Genomic DNA, 20,547 nt, shown 5'->3' on the forward strand with positions numbered 1-20,547 from the left:
GTTCATTTGACCCACTTATTTCATTATTAATGGCAGCTGAACAGACCTGAAATATTTATATGTATTTTGTTAAGCAAGTTTCTTTAACTACCCTCTAAGGGCATTAAATTAATGCATTTGGCAAATACTTTTAACCACTAAAACTTACACTGCCTAGAAGGCATACATTGTTTTCATGTCATTAACATTTAGTTTGCTGGAAATCGATCCCATGATCTTGGTGTTTCTAGTGCCAGGCTTTATGGTTTGACCTTCAGCAAAGCAACCAAAAAAGTACTTTTACACAGATGCATTTAAAATGTTTTTTTTTTGTTTGTTTGTTTTTAATGCTTATAAAATACGATACTGCTAATAACAGTTTATGGAGGACAAAAAAAAGTTTTGTGTTCTAGTTTTAGTCTGATTTTCAGTGAGTTGTAATGATTGTACTTTTTAACCCAATACTCTGCATTTTAAAGGGGTTATATGACGTTGCTAAAAAGAACATAATTTTGTGTATTTGGTGTAATAAAATGTGTTTATGTGGTTTAAGGTAAAAAAAAACATTATTTTCCACATACTGTACATTATTGTTTGTCCTCTATGCCCCGCCTTTCTGAAATGCCTCGATTTCTACAAAGCTCTTCGGTCTGAAAAGTGAGGTGTGCTCTGATTGGCCAGCTATCCAGTGCGTTGTGATTGGCCGAATACCTCAAGCGTGTGACGGAAATGTTACGCCCCTTACCATACTGTGATGCCGTCTCCCAGCCGGAGCGACGACACAAAAACATTAAAAACCCATTATAAACAAGGCATTTGTTGCATCCAGTGGGGACATAATTACAGATTATAATGACTTATACTGTCTTGTTACGCATTGCGTTGCATCGTGCTGCGTAAACATAAAACCATGTCTGCATTAGTGATCAGATAAATGACAAACAACAAGCGCTACTCTACACTGCTCAAAACTCACGTTTGAATCATCAGTGGCAAATTCTTTAAATATGAAAACATACTTGCAGTCTGTGAGTCAGAACAGCCGGCATTGTAGTCTACTCTACCAGGATCAGGAAACAGTCCTCCATAAAATGCGCTGGACACATGAGTTGTAAATACAACTTAACCACTGATTTCTAGTAGTGTCCTCTTTTGGAAGGCCAAACAAAGTAGTTTCGCTTTCACAACGAAACCCACAGCGTCACACATGGCGGGCTAGAGTGAGCGGTGGCAGCCGGCGGGCTTGAGAACGGTGCGGCCGGCGGATTCGACGAAGGAGCGGCCGGCGGGATTGCGGCAACCACATGACGACCCCGGGCTGGACTCCACTTCGTCCACAGTGAAAGCCGATCCAGCAAACCACAGCGCGAAGTTGATGTATTTCCTCAGCGACCAGCACGGATCAGCTCCAGGCATGACGAAGTGGATATCGTCCTCTTTTGGAAGACCAAACAAAGTAGTTTCGGTTTCACAACGAATCACACAGTGCCTTCACGACATGGCGGCAGCAACAAAGCTACAGCGAGAATAAAAGTTACGCCTTCTTTCTTTGCGTGAACATTTGGGCGGCGTTATGCAAATCTTCCCACAGAGCGACGTAGATATGTGGGGGCGTGTTAGAACGAGCCGTTTTAGGTAGGCGTGGTTGACTCTTAACTTTTATAAAGAATATCTCTTTGGATTTGAGACTTTAGTCTTTGCAACTTTACAGATCTTCTTTATGTACCAAGAGCTTGTACCACTCCAAAGAGAAAGGAAAAATTGAAATCATATGACCCCTTTAAACACTTATTTTCACAGTTGTAAATGCCAGTCAGTTGTCTGCGTGGCCAAGATGTCGTCACACACGGTGTGAAGCCACTGAGCTGACGGAGTGACCGACCTCACAATGGGAAAGCATTAATACTGACAACTGCATCAACAGGGGAGGCTTGGAGAAGACTCGCTAGCCAACTGCTGCTTCTCTGCTAATGTTTTCCACACGTGTGTAAAAAGGGAGACAAAGTCGTTTTCCCTCACATTTAACGAGGGTGACGCAAACAGAGGTGGAGGAGTTTGCAAGACACTCAAATGAGCCCAGAAGACTGAAGCAGACAAATACAGCAACCTCTAACTTTAAGGATCATCTTACTGAAGAAGTGATTATTTAACTGGACATTTTTAACGGACTATAAATTCTTTTTGTTTACCAAAACAATTTCTTAAAATCAAATCAAATGAATTAAAATAAACACTACTTGGTTTCGAATCACACAGACAAATCTCTAGATGTGTTTTCACTGACACGGAGTTTAATGAGTATTCTGTCTGAGCCTTTTAATGCAGCACAAAACTTGATAGCTCCACGCCATTTGTTTCAGGAGCCTAATAAACTTATTTTTCTGTCAGCACCGACCCTGTTAACTAGAGAGGATATGAGACAGCCTGTGGGTCCTGTTTGCTTTTTAATGGAACACTTTAATGTAAACACTAAATGACTAATTAAATTCATTTATCTTTCATGATGTTTCAGAAAATGACATTAGACAATATAAAAGTCGAGTTGAAAGAAAGATTCTGCATTAGGAATGTGTTTGTGAAATATTTCAACACATCAATCCTGGGGTCAGTATATGGACTTCTAATGTCAATTTGTTCCCCCACACAGAGTCCAGATTATCCCCCACTGCTCTGTTTAAACATCTTCATTTAGATGCTCTTTGGAAGCTGCAAATCAAATGCAAAAGACCCCCCACCCCCCCACAATCCAGCACAGAACACAGCAGGGGGACGAGCTGAGTTTAAAACACTGCCTCTATCAAACTCTCATGCATATGGAATAGGAGGGGGTGAAAACTGACAGCTATCAATCATGGCAACAGAGGATTACACTCCATGGAAAGATAAAGGCGAGAGGAGTAAAAGCTTTGGTTTATCTTGCAATGCTTGTAAAAGTGTACTGGGGTCTAATTTAGATATTAGTACTAGACTGCCTCCAGATGACTAACCTGCTTCAGCCAATCTATTTACTCATTTCAAATGCTTCAAAGTCTTCATGTACAGCATATACGAGCTGTTGTATTAGTAATCTCTTCTTTGATATGTGGAAGTTTTTAATGAACAAAATATACAGTGGGGCCAAAATAAATTAAGATGTTTCTAGTTTGCATTTTTCTAATTTAATACAAGAAGTTTAATTAAATGATATTAACAGCATAACAAGTTCAAATGAAAATGTAATAGTTCACCCAAAATTGAAAATTCTGTTAACACTTCCATGAAATTCCAAACCTGTTTGAACTTTTTTTTCCTCTATGAAAGATAAATGGTAACCAATTTTTTGTTTACCAGCATTCTTCAAAACATATAGGTCATACAGCTATGAAACAACATGAGGGTATGTGTATATATTTTATATATACATATACTGTATACAGTAAACACACACACATACATATATGTTTGAAAATGTTTGAAATGTCAAAAACTTTTGCTTTTTATTTTTATGCCATTCCAGCACCAAAGGCTAATTTTATTATAAGAACAGAATAGTATAAAACAATGACATTCAATGAATAAACTCTTATGGCTGAAATTCTAAACTGCTTCCTGGGGAGAAAGGATCAAAGAATGTAACACTTAAGGGGCCGTTAACACAACAACGTTTTCAGCCAAAAACGGGGAACTTTTTATGTGTTTTGCCTGTTCGTTTACACGACAACGGCGTTTTGGGGACTGAAAACTCATATTTTTGAAAACGGGTTTCAAAGTGCACTTTTTTGAAAACGCCACTGTTATCGTTTCCATGTAAACACCCAATACGGGAATCTTTGAAAACGGTGACGTCATGCGCGTGCATAGTACATGTTAGGTATGTAGACATGCGCAGTACGTGTCGATTTTAAAGGCATAGTGATATGAAAAGCAAGGCTGTCCAGTAAAATCTGCTGAATAGAATAGTCCCACTGAAATCACATGATGGCGGTACTTTACCTTTCAGCAAAATACGAGTGAGTCTTAATTAGTGACAATTAACAAGAGAATGATTTTCGGCTTTAAAGGGGTCATATGATGCGATTTCAAGTTTTCCTTTCTCTTTGGAGTGTTACAAGCTCTTGGTGCATAAAGAAGATCTGTAAAGTTGCAAAGACTAAAGTCTCAAATCCAGAGATATTCTTTATAAAAGTTAAGAGTCAACCACGCCTACCTAAAACGACTTGTTCTAACACGCCCCCACTTGTCTACGTCACTGTGTGGGAAGATTTGCATAACGCCGCACAAATAAAAGAAGGCGTAACTTTTATTCTCGCTGTTGCCGCCACTGCCATGTTGTGGAGTCGCTGTGTGTTTCGTTGTGAAAGCGAAACTACTTTGTTTGGCCTTCCAAAAGAGGACACGACTAGAAATCAGTGGTTAATTTATATTTAAATAATTTGCCAATGATTATTCAAATGTGAGTTTTAAGCAGTGTAGAGTAGCGCTTGTAGTTTGTAATTTCTCCGATCACAAATGCAGACATGGTTTTATGTTTACACGGCGCGATGCAACGCAATGGGTAAAAAGACAGTATAAGTCATTATAATCAGTAATTATGTCCCCACTGGATGCAACAAATCCCTCGTTTGTAATGGGTTTTATTGGTTTTGTCTCGTCTAGTGATGTCCGGATCGCGAAAGAATCGTTCTATTTAACCGGATCTTCTTAGAGTACCGGTCGAACCAGTTCACCAAATCGAACCGAATCGTTTGAAACGGTTTGCGTCTCCAGTACGCACTAATCCACAAATTACTTAAGTTATTCAGTTTATAACCGTGCCTGACACTCCCTCTGACGCTAAATAAAACAATATCCCAAGTTATTCAGTTACTCCTAACAGTACATTGACTGAACTGCTAAAAGATAACCGATGATGGGATGTGCACGAGCAGAGCAGTTGGACCGAGTCTCGTCCTGCTGGGACACGGCATCACAGTATGGTAAGGGGCGTAACATTTCCGTCACACGCTTGAGGTATTCGGCTAATCACAACGCACTGGATAGCTGGCCAATCAGAGCACACCTCGCTTTTCAGAACGATGAGCTTTGTAAAAATCGACACGTTTCAGAAAGGCGGGGCATAGAGGAGAAACAATAATGTACAGTATGTGGAAAATAATGTGTTTTTAACCTTAAACCGCATAAACACATTTCATTACACCAAATACACAAAATAATGTTCTTTTTAGCAACGTCATAAGTCTTTGAATCAATGTGCTTTCAGACTTTTGAACCTCAATGTTTTTGTCCTTTTTTAGGGTACATCTGAATATTCATTTCTCTCACCGCACTGGAGTCCACATCACTGTGAACTGCGACTGTCTTGATGCCCATCTTCTTACATGTTTTAATCACCTATGAATGGAAACAAAGAATTAATATGAACGTTTTTCATTTCATAGTAGTAAAAATGTTCTGAAGGTAAAAGATATTATGGAACTTCATGTAAAGATCATACATCTAGGACTTCACCCTGATTTAAAATGAAAATGGCCTTAAGACAAATCTAATGTTTTGCCTTAAACACACTGAAAGGAACGTTCCTGGTGAATAACACACACACACACACACACACTCACTCACCCTGCAGGCGATCTCGCCTCTGTTTGCAATGAGGATTTTATCAAAGGTCTGTGGAAAGGAAAAGGGAACAGGGCGATTAAGACATTTGTTTTGTCAACACATTTGATTTGTGCACAGTGTGTGTCTCTAACACTGACTAAAGCTCAACTCATTTAGCTGTAAGTGAAAGCTGTTCAACACACACTGCTTTTTAGATGGAAAGACCTTTAAGATCAAGTTCTAAGTGCAGAACTGAATATAAAACTGGATGATCACAATTAAACTGTATCAGGTACAACAGTTACAAAAACCACTTATATACTAAACTACTGTTATATATTCCATGAAGTGCTATAGACATACACAAAAACATAAAACGAGGGAGATCTAGATGACTGTTAAGGTGGATGTTAGTGTGCCTTAAAGATCAAAGCATGAGGCTTTGCTAATGTTGTCTGCCACGTGTAAACAATTTATGGAAAAACTGAAGGAAGTGTCTGCCTATAAACCATGTGTCAAGATGAGCCTAGGGCCATGTGTACGCAAGAACACATTCCTAAACTCAAAGCATATTTCCCCATTTGCTCATATTGCTACACCCCAAATCTCACAACACACAAACCTCCAGGCAAAGGCTGATTGTGGGAGAATGAAACATCAAAGCTACATAAATGCAACAGGCTTTTGGGAGTGTAAAGGCTGAGAGAGTATGCAAAGAGAATCTTGACCTTGATATACGGGGTGTGTGTCAAAATAACTGAGGCTTCCTTGTTTCCTCTATGGATATCTATATGTAGATACCTCATTCTACTGCTCCAGACACGTCAACATGTCCATCATCTTGATTACTCATCACTCTCACTAACCAAACCATTCATTTTTATTGGAAATGCTGCAACAGTTTGCAGCCTATGGTTGCAGGAAGCATAGATATATATGATAGGGTTTTCTAATGGGCAACAATTGTGTAGAAATATCGAACACTAATGATAAACTAAATCAGCTTGTAAAGATTACTGTTGACATAAAGATTTATACACCACCAGTCAAAATAATTTAAGTTTTTGAAAGAAGTTTCTTCTGCTGACCAAGGCTGTATTTATATGATCAAAAAATACAGTAATATTGTGAAATATTATTACTGTTTTCAGTGTGAATATATGTTAAGATGTCATTTATTACAGTTCCTGAATTTTCAGCAGCCATTGCTCCATTCTTCAGTGTCATGTGATCCCTCAGAAATCTTTGGTGTCAGCGCTCAATTATTAATAATGGTTCTTGTTATCAATGTTGAAAACTGTTTTTGCTACTCAACATTTTTGTGGAGACCGATACATTTTTTCCTGATCCTTTAATAAACAGAAAATTCAAAAGAACAGAATTTATTTAAAATATAATTTTACAATTTCTGATTAGAATTTAGTGCATTCTTGCTGGCTGGGGGAAAAGTATTCATTTTTTTTTTTTTATCTTACTGACCCCAGACTTTCGAAAACTGTTTTTTCAACACTTATAAATAAAAAGAAATGTTTCGTAAACAGCAAATCATTTACATTTAGTCATTTAGCAGACGCTTTTATCCAAAGCGACTTACAAATGAGGACAACGGAAGCAATCAAAATCAACAAAAGAGCAATGATATGCAAAAAAGAAAAAAAATCGGTGTACTAGAATGATTTTGAAGCATCATGTGACACAATACTGGAGTAATGGCTGTAGAAAATGAAATAATATTTCACAATATTACTGTTTTTATTGTAGTTTTGATCAAATAAATGCAGCTATAGTGCGCAAATGAGACTTTATTTAAAAACATTGCAAAAATATTTTAACCAATAGTGTACATTTAGGTTGCAGATGCAGTCAAGTGGCTCTGGAGTGTTCACAGAGCTTTAATCACCGCTAATATGCCATCTATGTATAGAAATCAACGGTTTCCTCATTCATCACAAAGGACATGTCAACTGACATAAAAGACAGTTGAAACCGCACAAAGTGCTATGTTTTTTTTTCTTACCCAAGATCTCACTGGGATCCTATCATACAGTCTGACAGACAACAATTGCATAGAACCACAGTACAGTGTTCATGCACTAAGATGTAGGAAAGGAAACAAGAATGCACAAGTTAAGAAAAGTGAAAAATCTCTTATAATCAGACTTACCTTCTCATTTGGGTCATATACTGTAGAGTACCGGCAGATTATAACACCGCACCTCTGCTTGCTAAAACAGACATGCTAAAACACAGAGAGACCATGCTGTCACCACCACTGACTGAATGAAACTGTTTGTAACAGAGGTGCCCAAACCAGGACCAGCAGACCAAAGGTGACACTTGATGACCTTTGCCATTGGAGAAACATCCCAATGAAGCATTTCTTCATGTCTAATTAATCGTTTTGGGATTTATGTCTTTATTTGTTTATTTTTATGTATTCTCTATCTACCTTTTGCATTGGAATGTAGAAAATATAAGTGAATTTGATATTACAAAAATGATACATTTTATATTTTAGTATGATATAAATGGATATAACGGGGAATTTACTTTCAGCCCACAGCCTTTAATCTTTTGACCCTTCATAGTAAAATGTTTGGGTACCTCTGGTTTATAACTTCATTCAAAACAAGTGACAGTGTTTTAGGACCACTAGCATTGTTACAATAATGAAACATGAAAGACACCACCATCAACACAGATTTTCTTTAAATATATATATATATATCGAGTCAGTAATAAAACTGTCTAAATATTTTTTCTGAACAACAATGGCATGCGTGTTTAATTCATATGTCTGAATGAAACCTACTATTATAACATGGCTTATAACGGCTCAAAATGGACAAAGAAGCTTTATGATTCACAGTTTGAATCAGCAAAAAAATCTGACTGACTGAGAGTCATTGATAAAAGTGGAAACTAGATCCAATCAAAAATATAAATTGCTTTCAAAGTTGTTGCTATTAGGAATCTTTTAATGAAATATTCAATACAGATTCGCTGCACAGACAAAACGTCTTTAAATACGTTCAGCCCAGCTGCATCAGCTAAACACTTCATGAAATCATTTTGACATTGACATGAGTTCATACAGCCATCAATGATAAAGACATCTGGTCGTGATTTCTTCAACGATAACAATGAAGGACACACCATATACTTCTGAGGAGCGAGTGATGTTTCAGAAATAACACTTGACAGTCACGAATCAATCAAACTGTCCGTGTGTCGTGACAAGCCAAAGTGAACATTCTTGCGGATCTTATAAGACAAGTCAGAGCGCTTAGTCCGATAACAAAGCAATGCTTTGTACACAATTCTGACAAATTAGCAGATTCGAAATATGAATTGTTTTCCTGCAAGCAGCGGCTTAAAACATCAAACGCTCACCTTAACAGCATGCAAAACTCTTTGAAAACCTGCAGCGCTTCTGTAAGCCGCCATGATAACCGCAGCTGCCTGGTTGTGACTAGAAGGGATACAGCAAAAACCGGAAGCTAACTATAAATTCATTTTTCAGCCTATTAGATTGTGTTTTATTAACGTCTACACCTACCCCAACCCTAAACCTCCCCCTTACAATAATGAAAAAATAGTAATTATCGTTGTACAGTGTAAGAAAAATTACGGAATATTGATGTGCGCATGCCCAGTAGTTTTTTCTGTATCCCTTCTGGCCTTAACCCAGCTGGCCGAGAGCAGGGCGGCGCGTTCTTATGACGTAATACACATAGTTTGGGGGTGTTTGCCCTCTCGACCAATCAGATGTGCTCAGATGTGTCAGAGACCGAAGCGGGGGGACACAACAACTGAAAGTTGGATGACAGGCTGCTGAGAAAAACCGTGACCTTGAAGGCTATTCTATTGCATCTGCACGAATCCCTAAATTATGACTATGCATTAAAGATTATTTTAAATATTTTACTAAAATGGGTGGCAGTTGTTAAAGGTTTATATATATATATATTTTTTTTTTTTTCATTTATTTGGCAATTTATTTATTTTATTTGGCATGTAGGCTATTGTGTTAAAATGGTTTCAATTTGGAACAGGTTCAACTATCAAGTAGGTACTATTATTCATCACATTATTATTTGTATTTCTTTGTTTTGTATTGAAACGTTTTCCTGAAAGTAAACATCCAGAAAGCCAATGCTGCAAATGATGGTGACAATGACAGTGTATGTCTAATTTCTATTTTGTTGAAAATGTAATGGCAGTCATACAGCTACGCCCTGAAACTATTTTGAGGACTCAAGTACTTTTGTATGAGGACTTTCGGGCCATTTGTGTTTGTGAATGTAGTCTAGCTAGCATGATTCGGGGGGAAAACAGCCCAAGATAAACACAAAGAATAATATATAGGTCGTTATGTCATTATGAATCACAATCGTTCTTATCATATCCTCCTGTGACCCAGAAAAAAACGTTTTGTGAATTTAGTATTTGTTCAAGTCATTACATTGTTTAGAGCATAAGAAAAAAATGGGAAAATAACAATGTTGAAGAATGATATTGTATGCATATGCTATGCTGTTCTCTGTGGAGGACACCAGGACTCAATTTAATAAATCAATCAATCAAAAATAAATAAATAAAATGGCATGAATAGGCAAAAACAATGGATTTTTTAAAATCACCAATACATTTTTAGGTTTCAGGATATTTGTTTTGTACCAAACGTTGTATAAAGATGATTCTCAACCATGTTATGAAAGATGTAACAGAATGATTTGATATACCATTTTGCTTTATGCAATATGTGTGTAAAATTGCCATAAGAGTTTTTTCCCATTATATACAATGTATCTATACACTGTATCTAATTTGCATATTAATAGTTGCATATTATTACACTTATAATATTGCATATTAAAGTGCCATCTGAAATTTTCTTCAAAATTGAGCTTTTTTTTTCATGCTCTATATTTATGTTGAGTTATTTATGTTCTGAACACATGAGAGCCTGAGAAAAATGCTGATTTTAGAAGAAACTTTCAGATGGCACTTTTGCATCTGAACGCTTCAAGTGTAATAATGGGAGTAATAACTGGCAAGATTTTCATAATAATATCTAATATTTGATATATTGAAATATGACCCCCCCCCTCCCCCTTAATGTCCTGTTTCATAACATAAATATTATTTATTACAATTAATAAAAAAATGTTACCATATGCATAAGAGTGTTACATTTGATCACTACATTAACGTCAGACATTTTTAAAGACTAAGGAGAGGGCGTGGTCATAGTCAAACCTCCAAACATTTGGTATCTCTGAAAAGCCCTGAATTATGTGTTCTTTACAGGACATCTGTAAACTGTGCCATGTAAGATCTCAGAGAAATTCACTGAAATATAATGTCCACTACAGAGGAGAAAGGTCTGGGTCCCATATAAATTGTAAATTAACGAATGAGACATTTGGTTTTATTTTTTGTTTCCTTTTATTGTCTTTATGTATTTTCCTTCATTTTACGGTTTGGCATTAGTTATCGCAAGAATTTACATCTTCAAATGAATAACAACGTACAAACACTTTAAAGGTAACAATTCTGTACACATTTTAGTCGAGGAGTTTTTCATAAATATTTTGTACTTTTAATCAAGTATAAGCTATACCATAATTTAAAAACAAGAGGCTTTTCTCAAAATTACTCGAAGTGGATGATTTCCAGATATCTGTAACATACATGGAAATAATTCTTACAATAATATACATTCACAGAATTGTGTCCATTTTAACGCACAACATTTGACTTCGGCACTTAGGATCCCCGTTAATACTTTTATGGTAAGACAATCATGTAACGTCAAATACTCGATATTCTAATGACAGGAATATTGTATTCAAACATCGTAACTTGACACGACCTTACTGTAAAACATTTATACAGTCAGAAAAATACATCCATCCTTCGTCTTTGGCAAATTACCAAAGAACATGAAAACAGCCTTCATTTTAGTCACATAATACTTTTCCTTGAGGCACAGTGCAACACTGAATCTTCGACATGCTGAGAACATAAACCCTCGTTTACTATTTACAAATAATAGTTTCTTTTATATGCAGTTCTTGGCGGAGTCCTTAAACGTACCACTCGCTAAAATTGGACGCTAAGCTGCCGTGGCCGCTGCTGTTGAGCGCGGCAGAGTCCGGCGACATGGTGCTGTGTGCTTCTGAACACGGAGAGATCAAACTGGAGGGAGTGGAGGACTCGTACCCGGAGCTTCCGGCAGGAGAGGAGTCGACCACCGGACTTTGATCCTCGTGAACCTACAAAAGGCATCAAACGCTTAGAATCAGTTCATTCCGACTAAACTATGATATGCAAGGTGATGGATTGGAGAACAGAGAATAGCTATCAGATGATTTGAATTCTCACCTTCATGTGTTTCCTTAAGGAGCTGGGGTGAGTGTAAGACTTGTCGCACAGTTTGCACAGGTATGGCTTGTCGGACGTGTGAACGTGCATGTGCTTCTTCCGGTCACTGCTGTTGGCGAAACGTCTGTCACAGCCGTCGAATTCACACTGGAACGGTTTTTCTCCTGAAAGACAAAATGTTTTCTATTTAGATGTATGTTTTACCACACTGGTTAGAACTTTACATACAGAGTCAATGAATGCTACTACTACAAGTACTCTCTCAGAAAAGTGGGCTGATCGTTGGCGCAATCGTACCAATTTACGCATTCAAATTTAAGAGCAATTCACACTTACAAAAGCATCTGTTTTTAATTATAAAACATCACTATAGGATTTCAAATCTAAAACTAACTAGACTTGCGATTGTTGAGACACCAATGCGTAACAAACGTATGCAAAAAGGGTTGTTTGGCATTACTGAAGAACAAGGTTCAAGTTCTAGCTTTGAAACTGAAATGGCCATTTAAACTCAAGTACTGCGCGATTCAATAAAAAGCCATGTTTAAAAGAACTTCAATAAATAATCACCTGTATGTGTCCGTTTGTGTATTTTGAGATTCTCTGAGCGCGCAAACACCTTGCCACATCCCGGGAAGGGGCACGCGAATGGTTTCTCTCCCGTGTGCACTCGGATATGATTCACCAGTTTGTATTTTGCCTTGAATGGCTTGCTCTCCCGTGGACAGTCCTCCCAAAAGCAGACGTGATCACACTGTTCTGGGCCGCCGATATGCTCCGTGGACACATGCGTGACTAGCTCGTGCATGGTGCTGTAAGTTTTGCTGCAGCATTTTTTTGGGTCACCAAGCTCCGGGTCGATCCATTTACAAATGAGCTCTTGTTTGATGCACTGTTGTCGCATGTAGCGGTAGAATGCGCCGGGATGGTGCGCCATGTTCATACCCATATTTAGGCCATATTGACCGTAAGGATCGGCCCGTGCATTGGGCACTTGGTGATACTGCTCCGTTCGCCCGAAAACCTCACCGGGTAATCCAAGGCGCCCGTTTAGCATGTTTGGAGAGCCGTGATGGGACCCGTGCTGCTCGTGGATTCCAGGGAAAAGTAGGTGACCCTGACCTTCCGGGTGAGAATGATGGAGAGGCCCTGCTGTGGAGCTGAAGATGGGGTGTTGTCCGCTGCCCGGAGTCGAATCCCCAAAGCCTCGGCTGCGCAAGAGAAACTCCCTGGTGGAGTTAAACGTGGAACTGGCGTACGAGGCAGCGTGCGCCGCCGCATGCGCTCCAAGAGCGGCCGCGGAATAGCTGGTTGCTTGGGGCGCAAAAGCTGCGCTCTGGCCCGGGGACAAATCGGGGTGGTTCAGTTTGAACGCGCCCATGTGTGTCGATTCCATGAAACTCATATCTCTGTCCTGCGTCTCGCTCACAGCCGAGTGATGCCTTGTGAACGTGCCAACCCCTAAACCAGAGATTTGGTGGCCGGCATCCAGTAACATCACCACGGTTTTTGATTACAAGATGCGACTACAAACCGCGTTTAAAAAGCAAACAAAAGTAGGATATAAATCAAATGAGTGGCTATTAATTGCCCGTAATACGGCTATAACTAAAACTCATACCAAGTGATGAAGTAATAGTCAAATCAAATAAATCCTTTTGACACGATGGAAAAGCAATGTACACAATTTGTACATCGGAACACTTTTAGTGCGCCAAAGTGAAATTAGTAGCGGTTGCGCAGGTTCTCTGTGCGTCGTGTATCCAACTGAGTGTTTTTGCGCTCTGACTGCGCTTATCTCTGGGGTCTCTCCAGGGCACCCCACGCCCCCTCACGACAGTAACCCCGTTTCCCAAATCTAAGAATCTCATTGGTCTGTGTAACTCCCAAATCCTGTTCACTCGTCCAATCAAACGTTTACTCACCGTGAGTAATCAGGGCTGACGGTTCTTGTGGCTCCGCCCAGTTTTATGCGTTTACGAGGGAATAATCTGTGCTGGAGGTTTAGGGGAAAAATGAATGAAATGCAAAACACTGTATTACAATATTATTTATTATTAGGTCACTATTTGGTTTGAATGCAGTGACTGTATTAAACGCATCTGTTTAGTAAGTTATAAGATAAAAGTGTAGGTCTCTCTTGATTACTTCTGTAAAACATATTTCTTGACTGAACAGATTCGATAAATCGCTCACTGTTTTCCTGAGAGGAGGTTTAATTTGTGAGCTCATTCTATTTGAAGCTTTTACTATAAACGTTATAAAAGGGTTTTAATGTTTATATCATCGGTTTGGGTGCAGATTTGTGCAGTGCGCGCGATTGCGCTATGGTGACCTGCGCAACGAAGTGCTGACTTCGTCCTCGTTTTTGTAGGCTATAGCCTATATTTTGTTCATCGCCAAAATGCACGGCTGCATAAAACGTGATGTTTATAAATGAAATATTTAACGAAATGTCTAAACCATTTTGGTCTCTATAGAGTCAAACTGTGGAAGTTATTTTTTGCAATTTCACAAAATCGTTTTGTCCCCCAATGAACAATTATTTTGTCTGTTTTGTAAAGTCACGTTCTGCGCTGTGTTAAATAGAACACTTTTACGAAAGTATAGGCTAACATTTATTGCAAGTTATTAGGCTACATGTTACAAATTCTTTCTTAATTCGAATCCAGCACAGCGTTCACAGGAACTCAATGCAATAACATTTGATGTTTAATCGAACCTATTTTAAGAAGTATTGTTGTGTTATCATCTCTGACAGAATCAGAGTTAGTAGAAAAACACAGAGTCCTTTTCTCCAGCGCCTCCGAAAAGCAACACTTTTGTCAAAAGCGTATTTGGACAAGAGCTCAAGCCTTAGGTCTCAGAATGAGCAGTCAAAGAGAAGGAAGGAAGGGACATGAGAGTGTTGTAAAGAGGTAAGTCACCGGCTTTGAACTGAAACTTATTATGGGCACGGATACCGCTCGAGTTGTCCTGACAACGGCAGTGAGATGGGAAGTCTCTCCATTGTGGATGAGTTGTTGCTCTTCAGAGGATTTCTAACCTTTAGACACACATTAACGTGGCCAGTCTTGAACTGGTGACATACACAGACGGAGAGACGCCGCTATGCCAGGAGTATAAAATCAACAATGTCAAGCGGTTAGAATGGAGCAACTGACCATTTTCACCTTTTCTAAAGAGCACAGAACAACTTCATGAATATTTCAAAAACATTTACTCCACTGGCCAATTAAAAGATTCAGAATTATTTGACGCTGATCATTCCTCGATGGATGAGATTTATAAAGAAACGACCAATGTTAGGTTATATTTCATGTTTCAAAAAAAAATGAAATGGACGCCCTTAAAATAAGATTTAAATGTCAGCCAACACATGGTCTTAACAACTGACCTGTAAATGAATTCATAATAGATTCATTAAATCAATTATCATGAGCACGTCATAATCTTTCGCCCGTTTGAACATATTTCAAACTTTTCAAAAGGGAGGCTTGGCTACTAAATTGGATTATTCATTAAAAAACTGCTGCATGACATCAGTCTGTCTTGAAGGACCATTTACATTTGAATATATTTTTATTTTTATGATTTTAAAATTAAAACCAGATTGTTTGGTTGTTTCAAAAATATTTGTTTACAAGGAGGTTATAACGCGATGTCGGTAATGGCAACTTGTTTTCAAACGAAAACACATTTAGGTTTGGAAATATTGCTCTTACTGTTAGAGGTTTTTCAGCGCCCTGCAACAATTCCCCGCTCACACAAAATCTGCTTAATCTAACATTTTTTACAGATGTGATTTATTGAAAGTATTTATTTAGGGACATATTTAGAGATATTTCGTATATTTTACCCACTGTGGCTCAATATTGTGAAATTAAAAATGTAAAATAGCCTACCAGCGACGGGAGAGGGCGGTGAGCATTTAAAAAAAATATTAACTTATTTATTTTTAATTATTAATATTAAATAATTAACTTATTAGCCTATTGCACAATTTATTATTTGTATTTTATATTTATATATATATTTAAATACATTCTTCAAATAATAATATAAACATTTGAATAATAATAATAATAATATATGAATACATGTATTTATTTAGAGACCAAATTAAAGGCTTTAAAATAGCCTAAAAGGAGAGAAAACTTTTTATGTTGAACAAAACATGTTCGATGTCATGAACAAGAACTTTGGAACAGGTGGTCAGTTTGTTTGTTTGTTTATTTATTTAAATTTCGCAAATCCTGGAAGGATGCCAGTTTTACGTGAACGGCTAGTCACCAGAAGTTTTAAAACAACTGTAGCATAAACTCAATTTCGAATAATTTCATTGATGTTCAAGGGCTATCTGTGTGTAAATGGTAAATTTGGGTAATGATCCCCAGATCTGTTAAACGGTGTCTCCGACCATCACTGTATACGACTTCCTGATATTGAATAAAAGGTGCAAAATATGTGAACCCACACAAACATTTGCAAAGCTGCGTGCACAATTACTATACGGCGTGCGTGCGTGTGTGTGTGTGTGTGTGTGTGTGTGTGTAAATGAGCTCATCATTCAGTGAACTAGTCTGTACAACACAGCTATGCACTAATGAGCTGAATCATCCATATGCTGTTTAATGTTTCTGCACTGTCAACCAGATCTCCCTCTCTCAAAATCTGTGTGGGCAAAATCAGTGGGGGAACCTCAACTCTAAAGTTCTGAAATGCTGCCATTCAGAAATACAAAAGCCCTTTTTTTCATTCACTCCTGGGCTGGAGATTTCTTTCAAAGTGAGTGGCAGAAAATGAAGAGAGAGAAGAAGGGATGGAGCCCCTTATGACAGAGAACAAAACGGCTACAGACTTGTGCCGAAAAACAAACAAATCTTAGGTTTGACACATCTAGTTTGTGCAAACGAAAATAAGATGCAAAACTATTTGACTAAACATTGACTTGAGTGGTCAATCAAGAGGATAGAAAAGATGCCCAGTCAGCTGTAATTTGAGGGTTGGTTAGCCAAAAACAAAAAGAATGAACGTAACTAAATATATAGGCCTACACTCTTAAAAATAAAGGTGCTTCACGATGCCATAGAAGAACCTTTTTGTCTAAATGGTTCCATAAAGAACCTTTAATATCTGAAGAAGGTTCTTTGTGGCGAAAGAAGGTTCTTCAGATTATAAAAAGGTAAGAAAGAGATGGTTCTTTAAAGAACCTTTGACTGAATGGTTCTTTGTGGAACCAAAAATGGTTCTTGTATGGCATCGCTTGAAGAACCTTTTGAAGCACCTTCACTTAAGAGTGTATAAAAAAAAGCATTCGGCAGAACTCTGACACTCTGTTCATGGGAAATCTGACACTTACACCTGACAAATTTGCATAAACACAATGAAAAGTGTTTCATGATCACAGTTCATCTCTTTTTTTCTCTGTCCCTTTTTCTCAAAGACACACATGCACACACATTTTTGAGGTTCGAACCCCAAAAGCCTCTACAATCATTTGAAGTTGCTACTCCCCAGGAATAATGCTGCTATGGCAACCATATATATAAAGGGTAGTTTGGAGGGCTTAGCATAAAATCAGCACTGATAGACAGGACAGCACAGAACCACTGCAGGGAGAAACAGGAAAGCGTGTTTGGTCCTATTGAAAACAGCAGCAGCAGGCGTCACCGCCTCGTCCCACCTGCATTTCTCAGGAGTGTATGAGCTATAATGCAGTCCACTATCTTTATTACAAGCTTAATGTGATAGAATGCCATCTATATGTTTTTTCCCCCACATAATTTTAATTACACTTCCTTATATTTTTTAAGTATTCATATTAAGTAAATGTATTTATTATTCATTAAACTTTAAAATATTAACAACTGTCTATTTAGAAGTCTAGAGAGAAGCTATACAATTTGTTCTCTTTATTAACACATTTTTAAAAAATTATTATATATAACCCAGGACCACTAAACCAGTCTTAAGTCGCTGGGGTATATTTGAAGAGTTTGGTTCCAAAACGCTATAAATCCATTTAGGCTAGATTCATTTGAGTAAAAATGTGTTTTCTTTACCAAGAAAGTGGCAAGATGAAAACCACTGTTTTCTGTTTCAAACTTTCACATAGCATCTTTAGGTTATAATAACATTACAAATTCAAATCCAGATTTAGATTTTCAAAGATTTATTATAAAATTGTATTATTGTTTTTTGCCAAAATGCAATAAATCCACGACACGTTTTTTTTTTCAACGGGTCATCTTGTTAATGCTATAAATTAATTACAACAATAAAATAAAATGTCATCATGAACAACAATATCACATGAAACCACAGAAATTCCAAAATGACATTTCCCTTACATTCAACTTCCAAAAGTGCATTAATCGTTGCCATGTTGCATTCGTTTAGTTGACTAGTGCTATAGGCCTACGCTGTATTAACAAAAACATTAATGGCATAAATAAGAACACTTACACTGACAAGCTACTCAATATCGCGCTCATAATCGACTGCGACTCATCTGCGATTATGAACGCGATACAGCAGTGATCTACGGCTCTGTGTATTAAATGCCGAGCTGGAGATTTACTGTTCACAGAACCTGCTTCTCATTGCTGTCTAGAGTGCGTGGAATGGTGCGCTGTGATTGGTTGTTACGGTTTACAGTGCGTGGAATGGTGCGCTGTGATTGGTTGAGCGGATATATCGCATTCTGCAGAGAAGGGAGACTGGCGTTTGTCGCGGTTTGGAAAAAAAGTGAGAAAACAAGACAGAATAACTCAGCGGATATCGCATTTTGCGTAAAATTAAAAATGGACTTTTCAATACCGACCAGATACAATACAGATTTTGGCGGAAACTCAAAAAAAAAAAAAAAAAGAGGCGTTTATCGCTATTGTATGGGTCAAAATAATCGATTTTTCTTTTATGTCAAAAAACATTCGAATATTAAGTCAAGATATTTTGCAAATTCCCTACCGTGAATATATCAAAACTTAGTTTTTGATTAGTAATATGCATTGCTAAGAACTTCATTTGGACAACTTTAATGGTGATTTTCTCAATATTTTGATTTTTTTTGCACCCTTAGATTCCAGATATTCAAATAGTTGTATCTGGCCAAATAGTGTCCCATCCTAACAAACCATACATCAATGGAAAGCCTATCTATTCAGCTTTCAGATGATGTATAAATCTCAAGTTCAAAAAATTGAACCCTTATGACTGGTTTTGTGGTCCAGGGTCACATTTGTTCACTGCTGTGTGTGTGCACTTTGGATGGGTAAATGCAGAGCACTAATTCCAAGTATGGGTCACCATACTTGGCCACGTCACGTCACTATATATGTCCAAAAGTAATTTATTCTGTGATACAAAGCTGAATTTTCAGCATCATTACCCCGTGATCCTTCAGAAATCATTATAATATGCTGTTTAAGAAACATTTTATATAAATACTGAAGCATCTATATTTTTCAAGATTATTTGATGAATAAAAAGTTCAAAAGAACAGCATTTATTTGAAATAGAAATATGTGTAATATAAATAAATAACATAACTGACACTTTTGATCAAATTAATGCTAACTGAATAAATGTATACATTTCAAAAAGTAATAAAACTAACAAATTAAACCTATAAAACATCCTAACAAACCATACATCAATGGAAAGCCTATCTATTCAGCTTTCAGATGATGTATAAATCTCAAGTTCAAAAAATTGAACCCTTATGACTGGTTTTGTGGTCCAGGGTCACATTTGCTTTATCTCATGTTATTCTATAACAGACACTGCACCACTGCACATGAAGGGTAAAACAAATAAAAGACAGCATCACATGACTCACAAGCAAGAATCACTCATGAAATACATTAAAATGACTTCCATTAAATTTTTATGTTTTTGAAAGAAGCCTCTTCTGCTCACCAAGGCTGCATTTATTTGATCAAAGATACAGTTAAAACAGTATTATTGTGAAATATTTGAACAATTTAAATTCAACAGAGCGTTTCAAAGCAGATCTGCAGTGATCAAAAAGTGATTTAGTGATACAAACAAAATTCAATTCTGCTGTAAAGCAGCTCTAAAGTAACTATTAATATTTGTGGGGGAAGTCGTGGCCTAATGGTTAAACCCATAGGTTACGGGTTCGAGTCTCGTACCGGCAGGGATTGTAGGTGAGGGGAGTGAATGTACAGCACTCTCTCCCACCTTCAATACCACGACTGAGGTGCCCTTGAGCAACTGCTCCCTGGGCGCCGCAGCATAAATGGCTGCCCACTGCTCCGGGTGTGTGTCATGAAATACATTAAAATGACTTCCATTAAATTTTTATGTTTTTGAAAGAAGCCTCTTCTGCTCACCAAGGCTGCATTTATTTGATCAAAAATACAGTTAAAACAGTATTATTGTGAAATATTTGAACAATTTAAATTCAACAGAGCGTTTCAAAGCAGATCTGCAGTGATCAAAAAGTGAATCAAAAATTCAATTCAGCTCTAAAGTAACTATTAATATTTGTGGGGGAAGTCGTGGCCTAATGGTTAAAGAGTCGGACTCGTAACCCATAGGTTGCGGGTTCGAGTCTCGTACCGGCAGGGGTTG

The 20,547-nt window shown here is 37.6% G+C and overlaps 2 protein-coding genes across 2 annotated transcripts in view; both read right to left on the reverse strand.

Moving 5' to 3' along the window:
* Positions 1 to 9,081, reverse strand: part of pcca (propionyl-CoA carboxylase subunit alpha) — a 51,343-nt gene extending 42,262 nt beyond the window's left edge. Inside the window, 4 exon segments of the mRNA XM_016277041.1 lie at positions 5,281 to 5,349; positions 5,578 to 5,625; positions 7,721 to 7,795; positions 8,950 to 9,081. Of these exon segments, the coding sequence (XP_016132527.1) occupies positions 5,281 to 5,349; positions 5,578 to 5,625; positions 7,721 to 7,795; positions 8,950 to 9,003 (246 nt within the window). The 5' untranslated portion in view covers positions 9,004 to 9,081.
* Positions 9,082 to 11,003: 1,922 nt separating this feature from the next.
* Positions 11,004 to 13,698, reverse strand: zic2b (zic family member 2 (odd-paired homolog, Drosophila) b). The gene is made up of 3 exons (XM_016277042.1): positions 12,517 to 13,698; positions 11,947 to 12,110; positions 11,004 to 11,837 (listed from the first exon to the last, which is right to left on the reverse strand). The coding sequence occupies exons 1-3, from the start codon at positions 13,442 to 13,444 to the stop codon at positions 11,649 to 11,651; spliced, it is 1,281 nt and encodes a 426-aa protein (XP_016132528.1). The 5' UTR covers positions 13,445 to 13,698; the 3' UTR covers positions 11,004 to 11,648.
* Between the last annotated feature and the right edge of the window lie 6,849 nt (positions 13,699 to 20,547).

This window comes from Sinocyclocheilus grahami, unplaced genomic scaffold (assembly GCF_001515645.1).
Source record: "Sinocyclocheilus grahami isolate Dianchi unplaced genomic scaffold, SAMN03320097.WGS_v1.1 scaffold108.1, whole genome shotgun sequence".
NCBI classification, from domain to species: domain Eukaryota; kingdom Metazoa; phylum Chordata; class Actinopteri; order Cypriniformes; family Cyprinidae; genus Sinocyclocheilus; species Sinocyclocheilus grahami.